The sequence below is a fragment of the Primulina eburnea genome, chromosome 17, assembly GCF_022965805.1.
Source record: "Primulina eburnea isolate SZY01 chromosome 17, ASM2296580v1, whole genome shotgun sequence".
Classification (NCBI taxonomy): Eukaryota; Viridiplantae; Streptophyta; class Magnoliopsida; order Lamiales; family Gesneriaceae; genus Primulina; species Primulina eburnea.
This window is the reverse complement of record NC_133117.1, coordinates 4,017,300-4,037,367: the sequence shown is the minus strand read 5'-3', so window position 1 is coordinate 4,037,367 and position 20,068 is coordinate 4,017,300. Positions and strand designations below refer to the sequence as shown.

Below are 20,068 nucleotides of genomic sequence, written 5' to 3'. Positions count from 1 at the left end.
TATATATATATATATATATATATATATATATATATATATATATATATATATATATATATATATATATATAATTTGTTATACGGGTCAATCCTACCCTTATTCACAATAAAAAGTAATATTCTTAGCATAAAAACTAATACTTTTTCATGGATTATCCAAATAAAAGATCATTCTCACAAATACGAACTGTGAGACCATCTCTCATGAATTTTTACCATATAGTTAATATGACACTAGATCATGTTAAAGATAGCACTCAAACCTAAAAAGGATTTAAAGTACAAAAGAATCTAAAATTGTTGCATTATAACCAAATTAAGTTTGTCCCTGTTAGCTAGAGAATCAAAATCTTATATAGTACAATTTGCAGAAGTGATTAATTGTCTTTTTCTTTTTCCGATTGAGTGACAATTGATTATTCGGTACATTTAAACCATTATTCAAAATTCAACAAGTATTTTTATTCCGAAAAAAAAAATAGAACAAAAGTGAAATAATTTATTGCCATTAATGTATTATAAAAATAGACCAATATTCTAGATAGAATATCAATTAATTATTGTACAAATTGCTAGTCCTCTTGATACAATAACTTGATCAGTATAATTATCCAAGAATCAAATGGAATTAAAAATTCTTTGTCCCGGTGACAATATCATTCTCGGATCAAACTTTGTTTTCATTTCACGAAAAGAATCCCATTTGGAGCCGAAATGCTTAACCCAATCTTCCTTGGATTTGTAATGTGGAAGATACTGCTTAATCTTCCTCCCACTCTTTTCACAAAATTCAAGTATCTCATTGTTTAGTTTTTCATAATTCTCCACTTCATCAGGCATACTTGAATGAAGTAACCCTAGGGTGTAGAAAATTTCCTCGTCCGGTATAACGGCAGACGCCCGATCATCCCATCTGAAGGAAAAATAAAACGTATCGACATAAATTTTATTTCAGCCATCTAATAAACCAGAATTAGGTGTTAGCGCTATAGCTTTCATGACTTCTCTTGTACTTTTGATCATTTCTTCTATCAGAGTGCTGATATTACATCAGATATTATAGAAATAGTGTCGATCTTTGCTTGTATACCGAACAAGTAAGTTATTACACAAGAGCCTTAATTTGACTGATCAGAGGACTAAAATCAAATTTAATCAGGCTAACCGGATTGTAAAATTTACTATTTTTCCTATAGAAAATGTTATATCAATTTATGGAATAGAAATTATTAATTATATTTGAAAGAGCTAGACAAATATTTTACTTGATTCTGTTAAAAGGGTAGAAAAGGATGGGTCCTGAGATGGTGTGGTTATGTTTCCTAATGATTTGGGCAAAGACAGCATCATTGAAATCCGAAATGGCTGACTTGGGAACAAACAGATTCAGCCATGGATGAACTTCCGAGTTGTGGTTGTCTCCGATCGCGACTCTCTTTAGAAAATCGATCACCGGCACATCTTTCTTGAACATGAAATCCGGAACAAATTCCAAATCTTTTGCCATAGTTTCGAGTTCCTGAGAGTTGATGAAAAACAACCACCACACCAAGAAAAAAAAATTTGTTAGCTGCATGCATGTTGACAAAATAGTACTCCGGTCCCGAAAAATGTACGGACATTCGAATTCGTGACATTAACTATGATACCATTTGTGACATTAAACCCATATATCCAAATAATAATGTCAACAGACAACAGGAACAATTGTTAATCTTCACACATTAAATTCTTACAAATTATTATAAATACTAGAGATAAAAAAAAAACAGTGTGTGTGTGTGTGTATAAGTGTATAAATGTTTTAAATGTATACCTCATCAATGGTGTCTGCGGTAAGATCATTGTAATATTTGACGATTTCGACGGAGTAGAGGAGACCTTGGTTGCTCTTCAATAAAGACCTGATTTTGGATTGATGAAAGGAAGAGTAAAAGGAAGATCTCCAGTTATTTGGAGGGCTATTGTCTGTAATAAGAGAACCTTCCACATAGTTCGGACCATTACTATCCGAGGAGATTAGATGTTCTTGATCTCTTGTGAATTTTGAGAAATCGTTGTAAATCAATCTCACCCATTTGGCCTTACACACACAAAAAAAAACATATCAGAAAATTCCGTCGTTTCATGCATGCATGTATCGATTAGTGTTAATATTTCGGGACGAGAAATTTAATTGATGTATAGGAATATGTTTGAGTCCATGAATCAAGAAGATCCAATGACTTTTTATGTGCTTACCCTTGATGGTGCTTTATGTAGGAGAATTCTTGCTCTGGTAATGATGCCAAATTGTCCTAGACCACCTAGTACAGCAAAAAATAACTCAGAATTCATGTCCTTAGAGCAAGTTATGAAGTCTCCTGTGCCTGAATCAAATACATGAAAAAGAAAGACCATTAGTTAGTTAGCAAGGCCAAAACAAGACGGGTGGGGGGGGGGGGGGGGTGGTATAAAATCTTATATATCAATTATATCAAACTTTTTAAGAAAAGTATGCATAATATTTCTTTTTTTTAGTTTACGTAAAATTGCAATTTTAGTATATAACCTGACATATATGGGTTTTAGTCTCGTAGTTTGTCAATTTCTAGTTTTAATTAAGTAACTTTAATTTTTTTTTTTTGGGTCCAAAGCAACTAACTCATTCGAATATTATTTATTTGACATCAATTCTCTTCTACATAGCTCATATAGTGAGAATAAACTCATATTACATTGATCAAAGTAAATCTAAACAAAAACAAAAGAGAAAAATAAAACGAAACGAAATTCAATATATATTTCAAAATAAAAGGAAAAAGCTTGTCATTTCTTTTTATTTTTTCTTATATAGATTTTAGTGTGTGTATAATATAGGCTTTATTCTTGTTATATGAGTATGTATTAGAGTATCGGTTTCAAATAAGCTATATTTGATAGATTGAGTGATTTCGGTGTGAAAAAATGACCTAACTAAACAAAAAAAAAAATCCAAATTGGTGAATGAAAACCAAATGTTAACAAATTAAAAGACTAAAACTAAAAACTGAGACTAAAATTATAATTCTTCGTTTAATTTATAATATGATTATAGAGACGATTATATTTCAATTCATATTAAACGTGCATGCAAAAATAAAAATAAAAAATAAATCACATGCATACAAAAAAAAAAATCCATCACGAAAGATTCTTCCATTCACATGATAAATCACTCAATTCAGACTGACTCCAAACTCATCAGTCCAAAAACGAAATACCTTTTGTGACTTTGTACCTAACACATGCAAAAATATTCCTAGACAACTTTAATCCATAGAATCTCTTTTTTTTTTTTTAAAAATGCAAATCGGTCGTTTATTTCTGCATATGTAATATTTAGCAAGTCATGCACGTACAAAATTAATTTTAAAAACATTCATAATTTTCTTAAAATATAACTTTTTTAAAAATATATTAAATCTTCTTCATCGTCACTTTCCTAGATCCGAGGGGTAACTCTCCCTAGTACTGTTGTCAATGTTGGCCCACTGAACATTCTTATAAACCAAAGTAAAAGTGAAGAAAGCAACCATTCAAAGTGTATATATATATCATGAGAAATATATGCCACCACTGATTATATACATAAATTTACATATAATGATTACGATGTTTCACGTGAAAAATGACTAAAATCGAAATGAACTTTGAATTGAGTCAATAAAACTATATAACATAGATAAAAAATAGAAAAAATTAAGTATCGTACCAAAAATATAATTTTCCATTGGAAAGTTATAACTTGTTATATCACATTTTTTATGGACCGACTATCATGTATTTATTGATCTATAGATACAATGTATCACACATATCGTGACTGTTTCCTATTATATGAAAAAATTAACCTACCCCATTAAAAATATATAATACAAAAAGACATTAAAATAAAATAAATTTTACCTGTAATAACATCAAGTTCATGCACATTGCTGATCTGAGGACCATGTAAGAAAGATTGCCCACTGATTCCTCCATTCGACAGTGTTCCTCCTACGGTCAAGTACAGATAATCTGTCCAAGAAACCGGCGCCAGCCCGTGTTCTAACGTCGCCTCCAAGACATCAATCCACATTTGCTCACCCCCGACGTCTGCGAAAAACCCTAATGCGGGGTTCCAGGAGACCCTAACCCCGACCCCGACACCGGCCCCATTTCCAGCCAGGGAAGTCATTTCCACCACCACTCCGTCCGCCGCCATCGGTTGCCCTCTCACAGAGTGGCCGCACCCTCTCGCGGCGACGGAGAAGGGAGTCGAGAGGTTGTTCGATAGCTTGACGAGACTGATTATCTCATCGATGGTGGAAGGGTAGAAGACTGCGGATGGGGTTTCTCGGACAAGGTTCCCGTAGTCAGCAGAGGCTTTCGAGGTGGATTCAGGGTCTGTTCGGAGATGCCCGGCGATATCTTTTCGCAGGATTTCATCTGGGAGTGCTGTAGCACATGGAATAATGATGAAAAACATGAAGATGAAATACGAAGGGAGTATCGGAGAAGGGTTAGCTGCAGCCATTTTCGAGAAGCTGTGAATGGAGAGATGGAGGTTGATTTTACAGGGGAATTGTGTGGAAATGGAGAGGCTATTTGTAGAGGAAAAACAAAGGGTTGCATGGAAGAAGCTGGGGAGGTGAATCCTGGGGCCTGGGGTTAAAAATCTTGGACATGTGATGCATGAATTCATATCAAAGATACGAAAGGACAAGACTTTAAGATGCCTTTTTTTTTTGCCTCTGTTCTAAACCATGATGACATTCCCATGACATCAAATTTAATTGTTTTTATGTAGTTGAATTATATAGATGTACGAGCAAACACAATAATTAATATATATATATATATATATATATATATTTAAAAAAAAAAACCTATGATAGGGAGAGACTATTATTGTAAAACGGTCGAAATATGACATTTGATATTCATTAGAAAAATAAGTAAACATACATTAGAGTCAAGTCAAGATACATATAGAGGTTTGATCGATCTATTGGGCACTCACTATCAGCATTTACGTGCACACAACTGAGATGACATTTACGTATTGGATTTACACTTTCATCACATCTAATAGCTAGACTTTACCTCAACGGTCCTCATATGAGTGCCCATATTGGGTGTCCAAAAAAGATCAATTCTTAATACACACATATATATAGTGGATATATAGATATAAAAATATAATCAATGATGTAATTTTTTTTTATAATGTTACTTTATGTCTTATATAGTTTATTGTAGATTTTCATATATCATGATCATTAATATATGTACAAGCTAGGGTGACTAAAATTTTCGTTTATCCATATTTGTGATGCATCATTCCTTCTGAAGAATCGCAAAATTCGTGGTTTTGAATTTTTAGTCCTTTAAATGGTTCAAATTTTGAATTAATCTGATTAATTTGTCTTTTTTTTTCGCTTTTAATCCATTTCATTGGTGTGCTTCGCTGACTTGACGTCAACTTTGCCGACATAGATGATGGAAAAATCCAACCTTTAGAACTAATATAAAATTTTGATGGTTTATATGTTAAATGTCACGTATTAATTGGACTAAGTTCTTGAAAGTTGTATATATAGATTTGGATAATCTCTTCTTGAGTTAGATTTCGAGATAAAGTACAAGCCCATAATATTAATATGGTATCAGAGTCAGGTTAACCGTTATTTTTTTTTATTATCCTTATAGGCCATTTGTCAGTGTCTTGTAAACTTCACACTATAGTTATTCATTCATAAGCATGAGAAAGGAGTGTGTTAGATGTTCAAAATCGGATGGATTAAGTTCTGGTGAATTATATATATGAACCTGAACAATCTTCCCGCTTAAACTAACTTTTGTGATGGAATTGACTCATATCCATAATCTTAATATCATCATATCCAAATTAAAGAAAAACCAAATCAACTTACGAAAGGGATTTTGTAAATTTTCCAATCATTCTAATTCCACCTCTCTATATTTGAATAATATTTCAAGATGCCGTACAACTTTCATAATTAGAAAAAATTAGCTATAAGGCTGCCAAGATATTTCTTTCTTAGGGAAAAAAAAGACTTTTCAAAAATGAAATCATGCAAAGTTTTTGTTTGCGAGAAAAGATGTATCAAATCCAACATGAAATGATTGCGTAGGCGAATATACATAATGGTTGAGATTCGATTCGCAAGTGTTGTACGTGCACTAACAATCGGGACCAAGGCTAGATTTCAAAGCCACCCACAGAATTCCTAGTTCTTGTGGGCATGTTGATTTTGAAAGGTTAAAATATTATGGAATGTATATAAATATCAAATTTGGAAAATTAAAACAATATTTATTCTGCTTGGGATAATTATTGGTATATCAAATGTATATTGTTATAAATCACATGCCACAAAATTGAGAAAAAATAATTTATATAAATTTGCTCGGGAGCTAATTAACATCACAACCAACGAGTCAACGACATAAAAAATACTCTCTCGGTTTAAATGGCGGGAAATTATAATTTGGTTGTGTAACTTGACTATTTTTCATCTATAGCCTTGTAAGTTTTCAAGTCGCAGTTTTAGTGTAAGTCGGTGTTTATTTTCACTTTTAGTCATTTTTCATAGGAGTGCTGATGTAACATTAGACACATAAATAATGTCCAACACCACGTCGGCGATTCCTGATATTGTCAGTAATTTCAGGCATCACGTCAGTATTCTGGTAAAAAATTATAATAAATACCAACTTACAAAACTCAAATTAAACTCGAAAAGTTAAAGATTAAAACTTGAAAATGATCAAGTTACACTACTGAAGAGTCAATTATATAAACAAATTTCATATTCGATTTACTGCATCAATATAAACAAATTTCATATTCGATTTTATTACTGTAATCTGAGATTAATCTGAAATGATTTATTCATTAATCGAGATGATTATAAACGGAACGAATCAGATCGGGAGAGCCGAAAGAAGAAATCACATTATGTGTGAAGAGTAGGATTGGCGCACATGCATGATGTGTTGGGCGCACATGCGCGAGGAAGACAGAACCATGCGCGCACATGCGCGACTTGAATGCGCGTACATGCGCGGAACGTCCAGAATGATCGGCGCATATGCGCGACGTAGATGGCGCACATGCGCGTGATAGGCAGAATTTCGGCGCATATGCGCGGGATTGATTGACGCATATGCGCGAGAAGAAAAAATGCTGGTTCGAACAACTGACGCATATGCGCGACTTTGTGCGCGCATAACGTGCAGAACATGCACGACGCCACTTGCCTTGTTGTACGCCTGGTATGTGTGTGTATATATATATATATATATATATATATATATATAACCATGCGAATTATCTTCAGAAAGGGGAAAGAAATCGAGAGTTGGGGAAGAATTTTAGTTCGTGATTTTAGAATTCAATTTGCGAAGAATCCGTCCGTTCGATTTCAAATCCGACTTAAGTACTGTGTTTCTATCAACACAGGCTACAACTGGACGTAAGTTTTGCTGTGTTTAGACATGATTTGAAATTATGATATTGTCAGAATTGAATACGAATCAGATATGATGTTTCTGCTACAGTAGACATTGTATAATTGAAGTCAGATTAAAGAATAGACTGTTTCTGAAATTGTTATGAATTTCAGAGTTGAATTGATTGAGATTTGATATCAGAGTTGTATTGTTATTGATTATGAGTTATATTAATACCGATTATGACTCGTGGTATTATATCTGTGATGTTGTGATTGACGGGGTTATCGAGACTGTATCGTTATGCCGTCGAAACATCAGTTGATTTATTGTGATCAGATTCGGTATTGCTTTAGATTGTATTGTTGTACCGTATATCGATTGACATTGATCAGACTATATTTTGATGTGAGTATTGATCAGAACATCTTTTGAATTGAGTTATTTACTGATATTGTGATTATACGATTGTCATTGCCAGACTGGGTATGGACAGATCAGAATACTACAAGACTTCGTCTTCGTCAGACCGGGAAGACAAAGGTATAAATAAATGTTGATTCGGGATTGCACAACTCGAGTTAGGTTTGACTTGAGTTTCCCAAAATCACATACTTTATTTATTGCATTGGTATTTGCAGATTATCAGATTGATATGTTTAGTCTATTGAATGATAGCAGAGTCAGAGTTTGAGTCTAGGACAGATCAGCCTAGCTAGGGCAGAATCGCCGAGTCTTTGTCAGAACCGCTGAGACTATAGACTTACGGTGTATCGATGAGCTTAGATGTAGATCGACGTCTATTGTAGACACTCGATACAGCATACCAAAGTCTAAATTAGATCGGGATCCCTAGATTAGAATGAGAGATGAGTTGACTCTTAGATATTGAGACTAGAATTTGATTTACATATCCGTATTAATTTATGTACAGATTCGTATTGATTTATGCGTCGTAGATTATGATTCATGTTTTATTTACAGATTAATATTGATACATGTTGTTCGATTATGATACATGTGAAAAGATATAATTCATTCTTTTATGTTAATGCAGTTAATTGCATGTATACATTGTTTATACTGGGATTTATTCTCACCGGAGTTATCCGGCTGTTGTCTTGTTTTGTATGTGTGCATGACAACAGGTGGGAAAAGATCGGGGTCGAGTAGATGATGAGAAAAGACGAGTTTAGAGTGGTGATTCCAGACATATTGTAGATTTGGTTTAATACTTGAAAATTAGTACTTGAACCTTAGACTAGTTTGAATAATTGTTGTACATTATTGTATTTATATACTGAGATGTATATTAGTTATATTCCACTATATTCCGCAGATATATTTTAAAAAGAAAAAAATTTAGACCCTGTTTATCGTATTTGATAATTAAATCCCAAAGATGATTAAGAAGATGATTAGCGTCCGGGTCCCCACAACAGGTGGTATCAGAGCGATAGATCCTTTAGACTGAGATAGAAGAGAATGAGCGGGGTAGATTGAGTTTTCTTTCCTTGCATGTGACTGCTAGCATGAGAATTATTTTAATATTGATTGACATTGTGTATGTTAGCATGAGATTATGTTTTACTGCTTTGAAATACATGTTATCTAATTATCTGATTTAAATTGGTAATATGTATTATTGAGTATGAATCAGATTTGATTCTCGATCAGCAGTAAGATGATCAGAGAAAGATTGGAACAGATTTGTAGTATTTGGGTACTAATGTTTTGATAAGCAGATATACCTCCACGGAGAATTCCCGAAAGGGGTAGTACGTCTACTGAACAGATAGATGTATCAGAAACTCAGATGGAAATAAAGTTGAAAGAGTTCAGTTATTTCAGCGGTCGATTCTGAGTGGTATCGAGACGTCTGAAGATTGTGAGAACTGGTTTGATGACATAGAAATACTGTTCGATTTACTTGATTGTACAAATGAACAGAGAGTTAAAATGGTGCCTAACCAGTTACGAGAAGCCGCCAGAAGTTGGTGGATTACAAGTAAAAGAATGTTAGAACAGAGAGGTACAGTGATTTCGTGGGAAATATTCAGAACTAAATTTTAACGAAGATTTTTCTCAGTTTCGTACCGAGAAGACAAGAAACCAGAGTTTGAGAATTTGAGACAAGGTCAAATGAATATTGAAGGATATGTTGCTAAATTCTCTACTCTATTGTGTTTTGCTCCTCATGTAATTGGGAATGATGAAGCTGTAGCGAATAAGTTCATCAGAGGATTGAACTCGGAGATAGTTGCATTGATGAATATGCAGCGGCCTTACCATTTTGCTGATGCCTTGAGTAGAGCGAAGAGAGCGGAGGCGAGTCTGATTAGACAACTGAAAAGGGTGTGTGCGATGCAACCCCAGACACAGCAATCCCCTCTCCGATTTGACCGCGGCAGCACGAGTGGAAAGCAAGATTTGCTGCAAGCTCGAAAGAAACAGTTTAAGAAGTTAGGGAGCGGACTGAGTGGTTCATCTAGCTCCAGTGGTTCTAGCCCGAGTTGTACTGGAGTGTATTGCAGAACTTGCGGAGGAAGACATTCCACAGAGCAATGTCAGGGAGTTACTGGTAGTTGTCGTATCTGCCGACAGCCGGGACACTTTGCTAGAGTCTGTCCACAGAGAGGTTCCCGCAGATTTCAGGGAGCTGGACCATCTGGTGGTAGTGACTGAGGAACAGACCCAAGAGGCACTTGATGATATAGTGGCATGTACTGTTCTTTTATGATTATGTTGCATATGTATTGATATATACTAATGCATTTCTTATGATTATCTTTGACTGAGTTGCATTGCTATATATGGTACATGTTGGGTCTGTATTGCTGTAGTATTAATCTTTGTACTTTTTTGGGAAAGAAAGATTGATATCAGAGATTTCTATAAAATATTGTATACTACAGTAAGATGAGAATGAGATCGAGTTAGATTATGATGTAATTGTGTTTTCTGATTTGACTGCTGATCGAGCAAAACTTGCACTGTGAATTCCCCAATAAAATATGATTTTGTATGCTCAAAAAGTAATCGCAAGTGCACGATGTCAAGTAATAATATAGTGTATGTGAATACGAGTATCGTTCCGCTGAAGACTGTATTTAACAATTATTATTTTAGTTATTAAAACTTTAGCGACGAAAGGTGATTGGTTGTGTTATGACTAATAAAATGCAAGAAAATTAAATAAACAAGTTCAAAGACTAAATGATAAAATATGATTGCTAAATCGATTGATTAAATTTCAAATGATAAAATAATTTGTTGGGAATTCTGGTTCACCTACCCCTTATTAATTAATTAAATCGTTCGATTGTGTTCTACGCTTCCGACAGGATTTCCTATTCAATTGAATACACTCTCTCGAGCTATGCCAAACTAATTCACTCAATGAAGTAATTAAATGTCTTTAATTATTTATCAAGAATGAATCGCATTTCGATTGATGAAATCCCCTAGTTTTCGACCCTAAGGACTATGACTATCGGCACGTATCCAATTTCATATATCTATGCAAATTGTAGATCCGCGAATTATACTACTAGTTCTTATCACAAGTTATTCTCTCGAACTTACTCGCGATATAAAAACGGTGTTAAAGTTAGCTACGCTCTAACAACACAATAAAATAATAGTATAACCAAGAACAAATCACAAATCGAAATATGAATTAATTAGATCAAAGTTTTGGGGTAGGATCCCCTTTAATCCCAACAAATATGAAAGTTTAGATACTAGAATTCATAATTAAAATAAGCAAAACAATATTTAAATAAAGGAAAATAAACTAGAAATACGAGACGTGACGAAATCTGCGAAGAACGATGCCCGGAAACCGTCGAATCTTCAATCCAAGTGCCAAAGCTCTCTCCAAACTCGATCCCCGCTGCCAAAAAATCCTGAATGATCCTCAAAAGTCGACCAATAATCTTTCCATAGCAGCCACACTCCCAAGTTAAGGTAAGAAATCGCGCACAATAATCTTCCAAAAATAGTTTTCTACCGCCCGAGCGCCACACTCTCTGTAACTTCCCTCGGCTGGTGCGGCATTCGCGCTCGGGCGGTAGAAAAGCACCGCCCGAGCGCCAACTTCCTGACTTGGCACTTCAACTTCTCGCGCTCGAGCGGTATAAAAGTACCGCTCGGGCGCCAACTTTCTGTAAGGATGACTTCGGAGGCATTTTCTCGCGCTCGGGCGGTAGAAAAGCACCGCCCGAGCGCCAACTTTCTGTCTTGGTCCTTCAGTTATTCACTTCTCGCGCCCGGGCGGTAGAAATGTACCGCTCGGGTGCCGCTTGTTCTGTCCAAATTCTTGAGTCTTCCACCTTTCGCTCTGATTCTCGTTCTCCGACCATTTTTTCCTGCAGATTCATCACACACAAGTGAGACATGATAAAATGCAAATAATTACTATAAAATGAACAAAATGTAAATGAAATGCATGCATGCACAATGTAAACACAACTAAAACTAATGCAATAAACACGTAAAAACACCACCTATCAACTGCATTATTGATATTAATATGCTAAACAAGTACAGAACTATTATAGATTCCTTTCAGGAGAGTATAAGATTCAGACCAGATATGGCTGATGAGTAAAGAGTTCACGGTAAGGATTCTAGATTTAGAATTCCTTTGATATTCATATTGTCTATGACTTGATTGTTACAGAAAGGAGCAGATGGCATCCTTATATATTCAGTAGAAGTACTGAAATCGAGCCTAGCATTGGCAGATTTGCCAATGATGTACGTTGACTGATAATTGTCCAGATGAGATTCCAGATTTGCCTAGAATTGGAAGATAGACTTCAGAATTGAATCGAGATCAGGTACTATTTGTTTTATCAGTATTCAGTACAGAATGATATTAAATGTACAAAATGATACAGAATGAATTGAAAGAAGTGAAAGATCAGTAGAAGAGTATCGACCAGGAGTTACATCTGATTTAGTGTTTCTCTTTGGCATGTTTCAGTATGTTTAGAGATATTCTGATGATTTCATCCTCGTTGTATCTATGAGATTTTGATATACTTGCGGCATTTTATTGATTGAATCGAATAGTTGAAGATTGTAGTGAATACTCTGAAAACTGTGCTTATTGTATACAGAAATTATTCAGACATGAATCCTGCTTGAAACAGATTGTATTCAGTATATGTGATATCTGAAGTTAGTATATCGATTGATTTTGACACAGATGAGATCGTGATCAGTGGCTGAGAAAGATACCGATATCAGAAATTTCAGAAATGTCAGAAATTCATTTTGATCTGAGTTGACAGATTATCTTATACGATTGTTGTTTTGTATCTGCTTGAGTATTGTTATTATTCTAAAACAGTATTTGATACAGCTTATATTGTTTGGGGGCATACTATATTTGCAGAAGAGATGTAGCAGTTGATCAGAACGACATGAAGACGTGATTGATTAGTCAGAATTGACAGTATTGCCAGAAATTTCCGTTTTATGAGTTTCATGAACTCACTAGATCAGTATATGTTATTGATATAGTGAATCTGATGTGATAGTACCGTTATTCTGAGTTAGTGTTTAATACAGATTATTCAAACCGAATCAGAGTTGATTTCAAGAATTAAAGCAGTTTAGAAATGTGATCAGAATATTCAGGATTTAATCTTGATAATCAGAGCAGAGCATCGATCAGAGTAACAGATATATGATTCTTACTGTATAAGAATGATTATCTTGTGATGTCAAATGTTTCAGAATTATACAACAGAATTTGATATCAATAATCAGAACTGAATACCAGGTAGGTATTTTTCTTTAATTTACATTATTAACTGATTTGTTTGTACCAATTAGTTTGAATCTGAAATGACAGATAGCGTCAGAAACACACAGTAATGGAATCAGTTTTCATTTTGGTGACTGAGAGTGTATGATAATTGAACAGAAAGTTTTGATATAGACAGATTAAATCAGTTATGATAGAATTGTACTGAAATGTTGGCAGAATTTGTACTGATATGTCTACATTGTCAACAAATGAAGACAGAAAGATAGAAATCAGAAGATTTATTACAGAATTTTTATATTTCTGACTAGACATGGAGAGTATATTTCGATGAATTTCGTAATGAGATCACTGTAATACTTTCCAGATTGTGATTTATATGATTTTGATTGACAAATTGTTCAATCTATATCTATTAGTTTGTACCAGATAACGTACAAACATGACCAAATGACACAGATCGATGTCAGAACAGTGGTCAGAATAACTAGAATGCAGAAGTAGTGTATATCAGATTGTGATTTTGCTTGAGTTTGTATTTGTGGCAGAACATACCATAAACTAATTCCTATATTATCCACCGACTGGCAGATAGCCAGAGTATACTATCCAGATATTGGAAGGTGTCCACGGAGCTGCAGTGCTGGATGCTAGCACTAATTGATATGACAAAGAAAATGTAGCTAATTCAGAAAAAAATGAATATAGCTCAGACCGGACAGATTTATTATACCAACGTCGGATGGTGACGTTTGGTATTCGAGACTGAAGATTTAATATATCTTTGGATGGGATAAACAGATTTGATAACAGCTGATGGTGGTGATTTGTTATGAGCTGTGGTTTGGTATATACGGATGTTGTATAGCCAGTATTGCGAGAGTGACTTTGTCAGAGCTATTTTGAGAGATGGAATCTAATATAAGATTGAGATTTCAGAATAGATTCATTGAGATGAATTTCTGATTTAAACTCTGTATATATTTCTTTTGATATATTGGAATTAATTACTTGAGAGTTCGAGGACGAACTCAGATCTAAGAGGGGGAGAAATGTAAGGCCCGAGATTTTATTACTGTAATCTGAAATGATTTATTCATTAATCGAGATGATTATAAACGGAACAAATCAGATCGGGAGAGCCGAAAGAAGAAATCACATTATGTGTGAAGAGTAGGATTGGCGCACATGCGTGATGTGTTGGGCGCACATGCGCGAGGAAGACAGAACCATGCGCGCACATGCGCGGAACGTCCAGAATGATCGGTACATATGCGCGACGTAGATGGCGCACATGCGCGTGATGGGCAGAATGTTCGGCGCATATGCGCGACTTTGTACGCGCAACGTGCAGAACATGCACGACGCCACTTGCCTTGTTGTACGCCTGGTATGTATATATATATATAACCATGCGAATTATCTTCAGAAAGGGGAAAGAAATCGAGAGTTGCTGGGGAAGAATTTTAGTTCGTGATTTTAGAATTCAATTTGCGAAGAATCCGTCCGTTCGATTTCAAATCCGACTTCAGTACTGTGTTTCTATCAATAAAGGCTACAACTGGACGTAAGTTTTGCTGTGTTTAGACATGATTTGAAATTATGATATTGTCAGAATTGAATACGAATCAGATATGATATTTGTGCTACAGTAGACATTGTATAATTGAAGTCAGATTAAATAATAGACTGTTTCTGAAATTGTTATGAATTTCAGAGTTGAATTGATTGAGATTTGATATCAGAGTTGTATTGCTATTGATTATGAGTTATATTAATAACGATTATGACTCGTGGTATTATATCTGTGATGTTGTGATTGACGGGGTTATCGAGACTGTATCATTATGCCGTCGAAACATCAGTTGATTTATTGTGATCAGATTGGTTATTGCTTTAGATTGTATTGTTGTACCGTATGTCGATTGACATTGATCAGACTGTATTTTGATGTGATTATTGATCAGAACAGGTTTTGAATTGAGTTATTTACTGATATTGTGATTATACGATTGTCATTGTCAGACCGGGTATGGACAGATCAGAATACAAGACTTCGTATTCGTCAGACCGGGAAGACAAAGGTATTAATAAATGTTGATTCGGGATTGCACAACTCGAGTTAGGTTTGACTTGAGTTTCCCAAAATCACATACTTTATTTATTGCATTGTTATTTGCAGATTATCAGATTGATATTTTTAGTCTATTGAATGATAGCAGAGTCAGAGTTTGAGTCTAGGACAGATCAGCCTAGCTAGGGCAGAACCGCTGAGTCTTTGTCAGAACCGCTGAGACTCTAGACTTACGGTGTATCGATGAGCTTATATGTAGATCGACGTCTATTGTAGACACTCGATACAACATACCAAAGTCTAAATTAGATCGAGATCCCTAGATTAGAATGAGAGATGAGTTGAGTCTTAGATATTGAGACTAGAATTTGATTTACAGATCCGTATTAATTTATGTACAGATTCGTATTGATTTATGTGTCGTAGATTATGATTCATGTTTTATTTACAGATTAATATTGATACATGTTGTTCGATTATGATACATGTGAAAAGATATAATTCATGCTTTTATGTTAATGCAGTTAATTGCATGTATACATTGTTTATACTGGGATTTATTCTCACCGGAGTTATCCGGCTGTTATCTTGTTCTGTATGTGTGCATGACAACAGGTGGGAAAAGATCGGGGTCGAGAAGATGATGAGAAAAGACGAGTTTAGAGTGGTGATTCCGGACATATTGTAGATTTGGTTTAATACTTGAAAATTAATAGTTGAACCTTAGAATAGTTTGAATAATTGTTGTACATTATTGTACTTATATACTGAGATGTATATTAGTTATATTCCACTACATTCCGCAGATATATTTTAAAAAGAAAAAATTTTAGGCCCTCTTTATCGTATTTGATAATTAAATCCCAAAGATGATTAAGAAGATGATTAGCGTCTGGGTCCACATACCAACTTACAAAACTCAGATTAAACTTGAAAAGTTAAAGATTAAAACTTGAAAATGATCAAGTTACACTACTGAAGAGTCAATTATATAAACAAATTTCATATTCGATTTACTGCATCAATAGTGAAAATTATTATTTTTGACATAAAAATAATATTTTTCATAGGCCTGACCGGATCGGAGATCTATCTTACATAAATGATCAGTGAGACGGTTCACAAGAGTATTATGTTTGAAGTTACCTAACTTGAAGGTATTAAAAATATATATCGAGTCCAGATATTTTTTTTTTATGAAAAGATTGAGTGCATAATTTTTAATATCATAACATTTATCATATATCATTTTTAAATTTATCAAAAGTTTTCTTCGGTGGTCATATGTCTCAAAATGCACAATATTCCAAACCCACGTTTAAATCGCTTCCAAATATAGATAATTATTACTCCACAGTCCTGTAGTCCATTATGGTCTATGAGCCCATGAACTCAAGGAATGCCTTGAATGCGTGCTTTTAATGAAAATGATATTTAGTGGTGTAATAAATCAAGTCAGGTCGAAAAGATTTTATATATATTTGAAATGATAGAACTTGAGTCCATGTTATATAAATATATTACAAGCTTTCATTTTCAAGTAACTTGTGAACGTGTTAGAATATTTGTGCCGACCTCGAACTTGAGTCTTGATTTGAACCAAATTCGAGCAAGAAATATTGTAATTTAGAGTTTCAAATTAGACTCAAGCTCGAAAATATATAATTCGAACCAAATTTGAACATTAAAATTTCCTTCATATTCGACTCGATTATATCCTTAGCCGTTATCCACATCACGAATGATGTGATCCGGGTAAATTGGGTGAGCAAAGTCGGGGCAATCTACCAGATTATGATATAAGTGTTGTGTTTAGGAAAGTGAGCGAGGGAATGCAATTTGTGATGAAGTTATTCTTCTGTCAAATGACCTCAACTGTTACTTGCAAACAAGAAGATAAACTCGTGAATGGGCGTCGGAGAGTGTCCGGCGTAGTCACTCTGATGCTTAAGTCAGCAGGTGAAGATGAAAGGTAAAATGGCTGTATTTGTGATGATATATGTGAGTGCTAGAGTTCAAAATTTCAGAATCCGTAAATGAGAGGTATACCTTCTATTTATAGGAGGAAATCTCATGATTACCTAGTTTTCAGTGTCCATCTGCTAAGCACGGTAAGGCGGCGGCCCATACCCTGTTTCTGATTACTTCCTTGACACGCCAAACCCATGTAGTTCTGACAGTAATGATTGTCAAGCATGAGGTAGTTCATACTGATATACTCGAGTGTGGTGCGCTTCTCGAGGTAGTCCGGGTAAAAGTTCTCAGGAGCTTGCACGAGAGCTCGGGCTCCTGATTGCCCGGGTAGAACATATCCCGGATAATCTCATGCCCGGCTGCTAAAGAAAGTAAACTGTATATTGACTCTGATTTGGACTATCCATTTAGTTTCTCGAGTCATTCAGGATCCAGGCTCTTACGAGGTATCAACGAACAAACTTCTTAGGTGGGTGATACTCACGAGAAATTTAGGGTCCGATCCACGCAAGCGTCACTAATCCAGACACGGGCAAAATTACCTTAGGCCTGAAATCACAAATAAGACCGTTAAGAGGGGGCCAAGAGGGTGTCCTGGCGTAGCCCCTCCGACGCTCAAGTCAGAGACTGAGGATATATGAGGGGAGCATCTAAGTACGCTGCTGAAAACAATATAGTGAATAATCATCTGAATGCTCAAACCTGGTATTTATAGGAGAATACATGGGCCCGTCTTCCATTTGGGCTTGGGATGGGCCACGGGCCCCTGGGTCGGAATTTGATGGGTTCATCCCTGGGGTATCACCAGTCTCCCTCTCCCGAGTCGAATTGAATCGCAGGTTCGAAGTTCGATTAGTTGTGTTGTCCCCGAGTTAACGGGTGCAAGTTGTACATTTTTCCCTTTTCATTATCACTTCTCCCCCACAATTCGTCGCCCTCTATCATACATTGAATTGCCCGTACGCTGGCTCGCACCTCACCAACCTCGCCCTCGCCCTGCACCAGCTTCGTCACTCGCCCGACGCCGCTGAACCCTCGCCCTCTCGCCCTGCACAATAGCTTCGCAGCTTGCCCCCTGCAGCCCTGCCCTCGCCCTTTCTCCCCTCGCCCCTCGTCACTGATCCATCGCCGCCCGCCCAACACAACCAAGCCCTCGCCCTATGCCGCCTAGACCTCGCCCCCTCGGTGCTCGCATAGAGCTCAAACCCCCAGCGCCCGAGCGCCTCGCCCCTCGCCTTGCGCGCCTGCATGCTCACGCCCTCACGCCTGCTCGCACATCCTCCTGCTCGCCCTCACACACGCTCGCCCAACCCTCGAGCGCCTCGCACGCTAGCCTCGCCCAAGACACCTGCACGCTCGCCCCTCGCCTTCCGCGCCTGCATGCTCGCCTGCTCTCCCCAGTGCGTGCCAGGCTTGCCCCTACCTGCTCGCCCAGCCGCCTGCCTTCGCCCGTACGCCCCGCACGCTCGCCCGGGCTCCCCGCACGCTCGCCCCAGCTGCTCGCCCAGCCGCCTGCCTTAGCCCGGACTCCCCGCACGCTTGCCCTCACCTGCTCGCCCGAACACCCCGCACGCTCGCCCCCACCTGCTCGCCTAGCCTCCTGCCTTCGCTCGGATGCCCTGCACGCTCGCCCCCACCTGCTCGCCCGGACTCCCCGCACGCTCGCCCGGCTGCCAGCCCCGCACGCACTCGCCCAACAACCCCCGTACGTTGAGAATTTTGATACATATCCCCGTAATTTTCGCAGCGGCAAACATTTTTCGTTATCGCCAAACCAAATAAATTTTTCTCCTCCCAAACTCTGCTCCTCTGCTAGGCGATGCCTTATCAGGAAAATAACATTCAACGCCCCCACCCTCTAACTCCTCTGCTAGGCGATGCCATAGCAGGAAAATAAAAATTCAACACATCCACCTCTAACTCCTCTGCTAGGTGTTACCTTAGCAGGAAATAAAAATGCAACACCTCCACCCTCTAACTCCTCTGCTAAGCTGGGCCCTAGCAGAAAAAAATCAAACTCTCACCTCATCATCTCATAACTCCTCTGCTAAGCCGGGCCTTAGCAGGAAAATAAAATCAACACCTCCACCCTCTAACTCCTCTGCTAAGCCGGGCCTTAGCAGGAAAATAAAAATTCACCACCTCCACCCTCTAGCTCCTTTGCTAAGCCGGGCCTTAGCAGAAAAATAAAAATAATCCTCATCCCCAACTTTGTTTACCCCCTAACTCCTCTGCTAGGCGACACCTTAGCAGGACAATAAAAATTCTCCTCATCCCCAACTCCTCTGCTAGGCGACACCTTAGCAGGAAAATAAAAATTCTCCTCATCCCCAACTCCGCTCACCCCCTAACTCCTTTGCTAGGCGACACCTTAGCAGGAAAATAAAAATTCTCCTCATTCCCAACTCCGCTCACCCCCTAACTCCTCTGCTAGGCGACCCCTTAGCAGGAAAATAAAAATTCTCCTCATCCCCAACTCCGCTCACCCCCTAACTCCTCTCCTAGGCGACACCTTAGCAGGAAAATAAAGATTCTCCACCCTCACCCCCTAACTCCTCTGCTAGGCGAAACCTTAGCAGGAAAATAAAAATTCTCCTCATCCCCAACTCTGCTCCTCTGCTAGGCGATGCCTTAGCAGGAAAATAAAGATTCTCCACCCTCACCCCCTAACTCCTCTGCTAGGCGACACCTTAGCAGGAAAATAAAAATTCTCCTCATCCCCAACTCTGCTCCTCTGCTAGGCGATGCCTTAGCAGAAAAATA

The 20,068-nt window shown here is 37.1% G+C and overlaps 1 protein-coding gene across 1 annotated transcript; it reads right to left on the bottom strand.

Annotated features, from left to right (window-relative positions):
* Nucleotides 1–603: 603 nt before the first annotated feature.
* Nucleotides 604–4,560, bottom strand: LOC140818471 (cytokinin dehydrogenase 3-like). The gene is made up of 5 exons (XM_073178430.1): nucleotides 3,927–4,560; nucleotides 2,241–2,368; nucleotides 1,816–2,082; nucleotides 1,265–1,518; nucleotides 604–912 (listed from the first exon to the last, which is right to left on the bottom strand). Exons 1-5 carry the CDS (start codon nucleotides 4,534–4,536, stop codon nucleotides 618–620), a joined length of 1,554 nt encoding a protein of 517 aa, XP_073034531.1. The 5' UTR covers nucleotides 4,537–4,560; the 3' UTR covers nucleotides 604–617.
* Between the last annotated feature and the right edge of the window lie 15,508 nt (nucleotides 4,561–20,068).

What these genes read in the sequence shown, in the direction of transcription:
- LOC140818471 (XM_073178430.1), bottom strand. Translation starts at nt 4,536, where the DNA reads ATGGCTGCAGCTAACCCTTCTCCGATACTCCCTTCGTATTTCATCTTC. An exon ending in TGAACTTGATGTTATTACAG is followed by an intron (nt 2,369 to 3,926) that starts GTAAAATTTATT and finishes TATTTGATTCAG; the next exon opens with GCACAGGAGACTTCATAACT. An exon ending in CCGCAGACACCATTGATGAG is followed by an intron (nt 1,519 to 1,815) that starts GTATACATTTAA and finishes ATCAACTCTCAG; the next exon opens with GAACTCGAAACTATGGCAAA.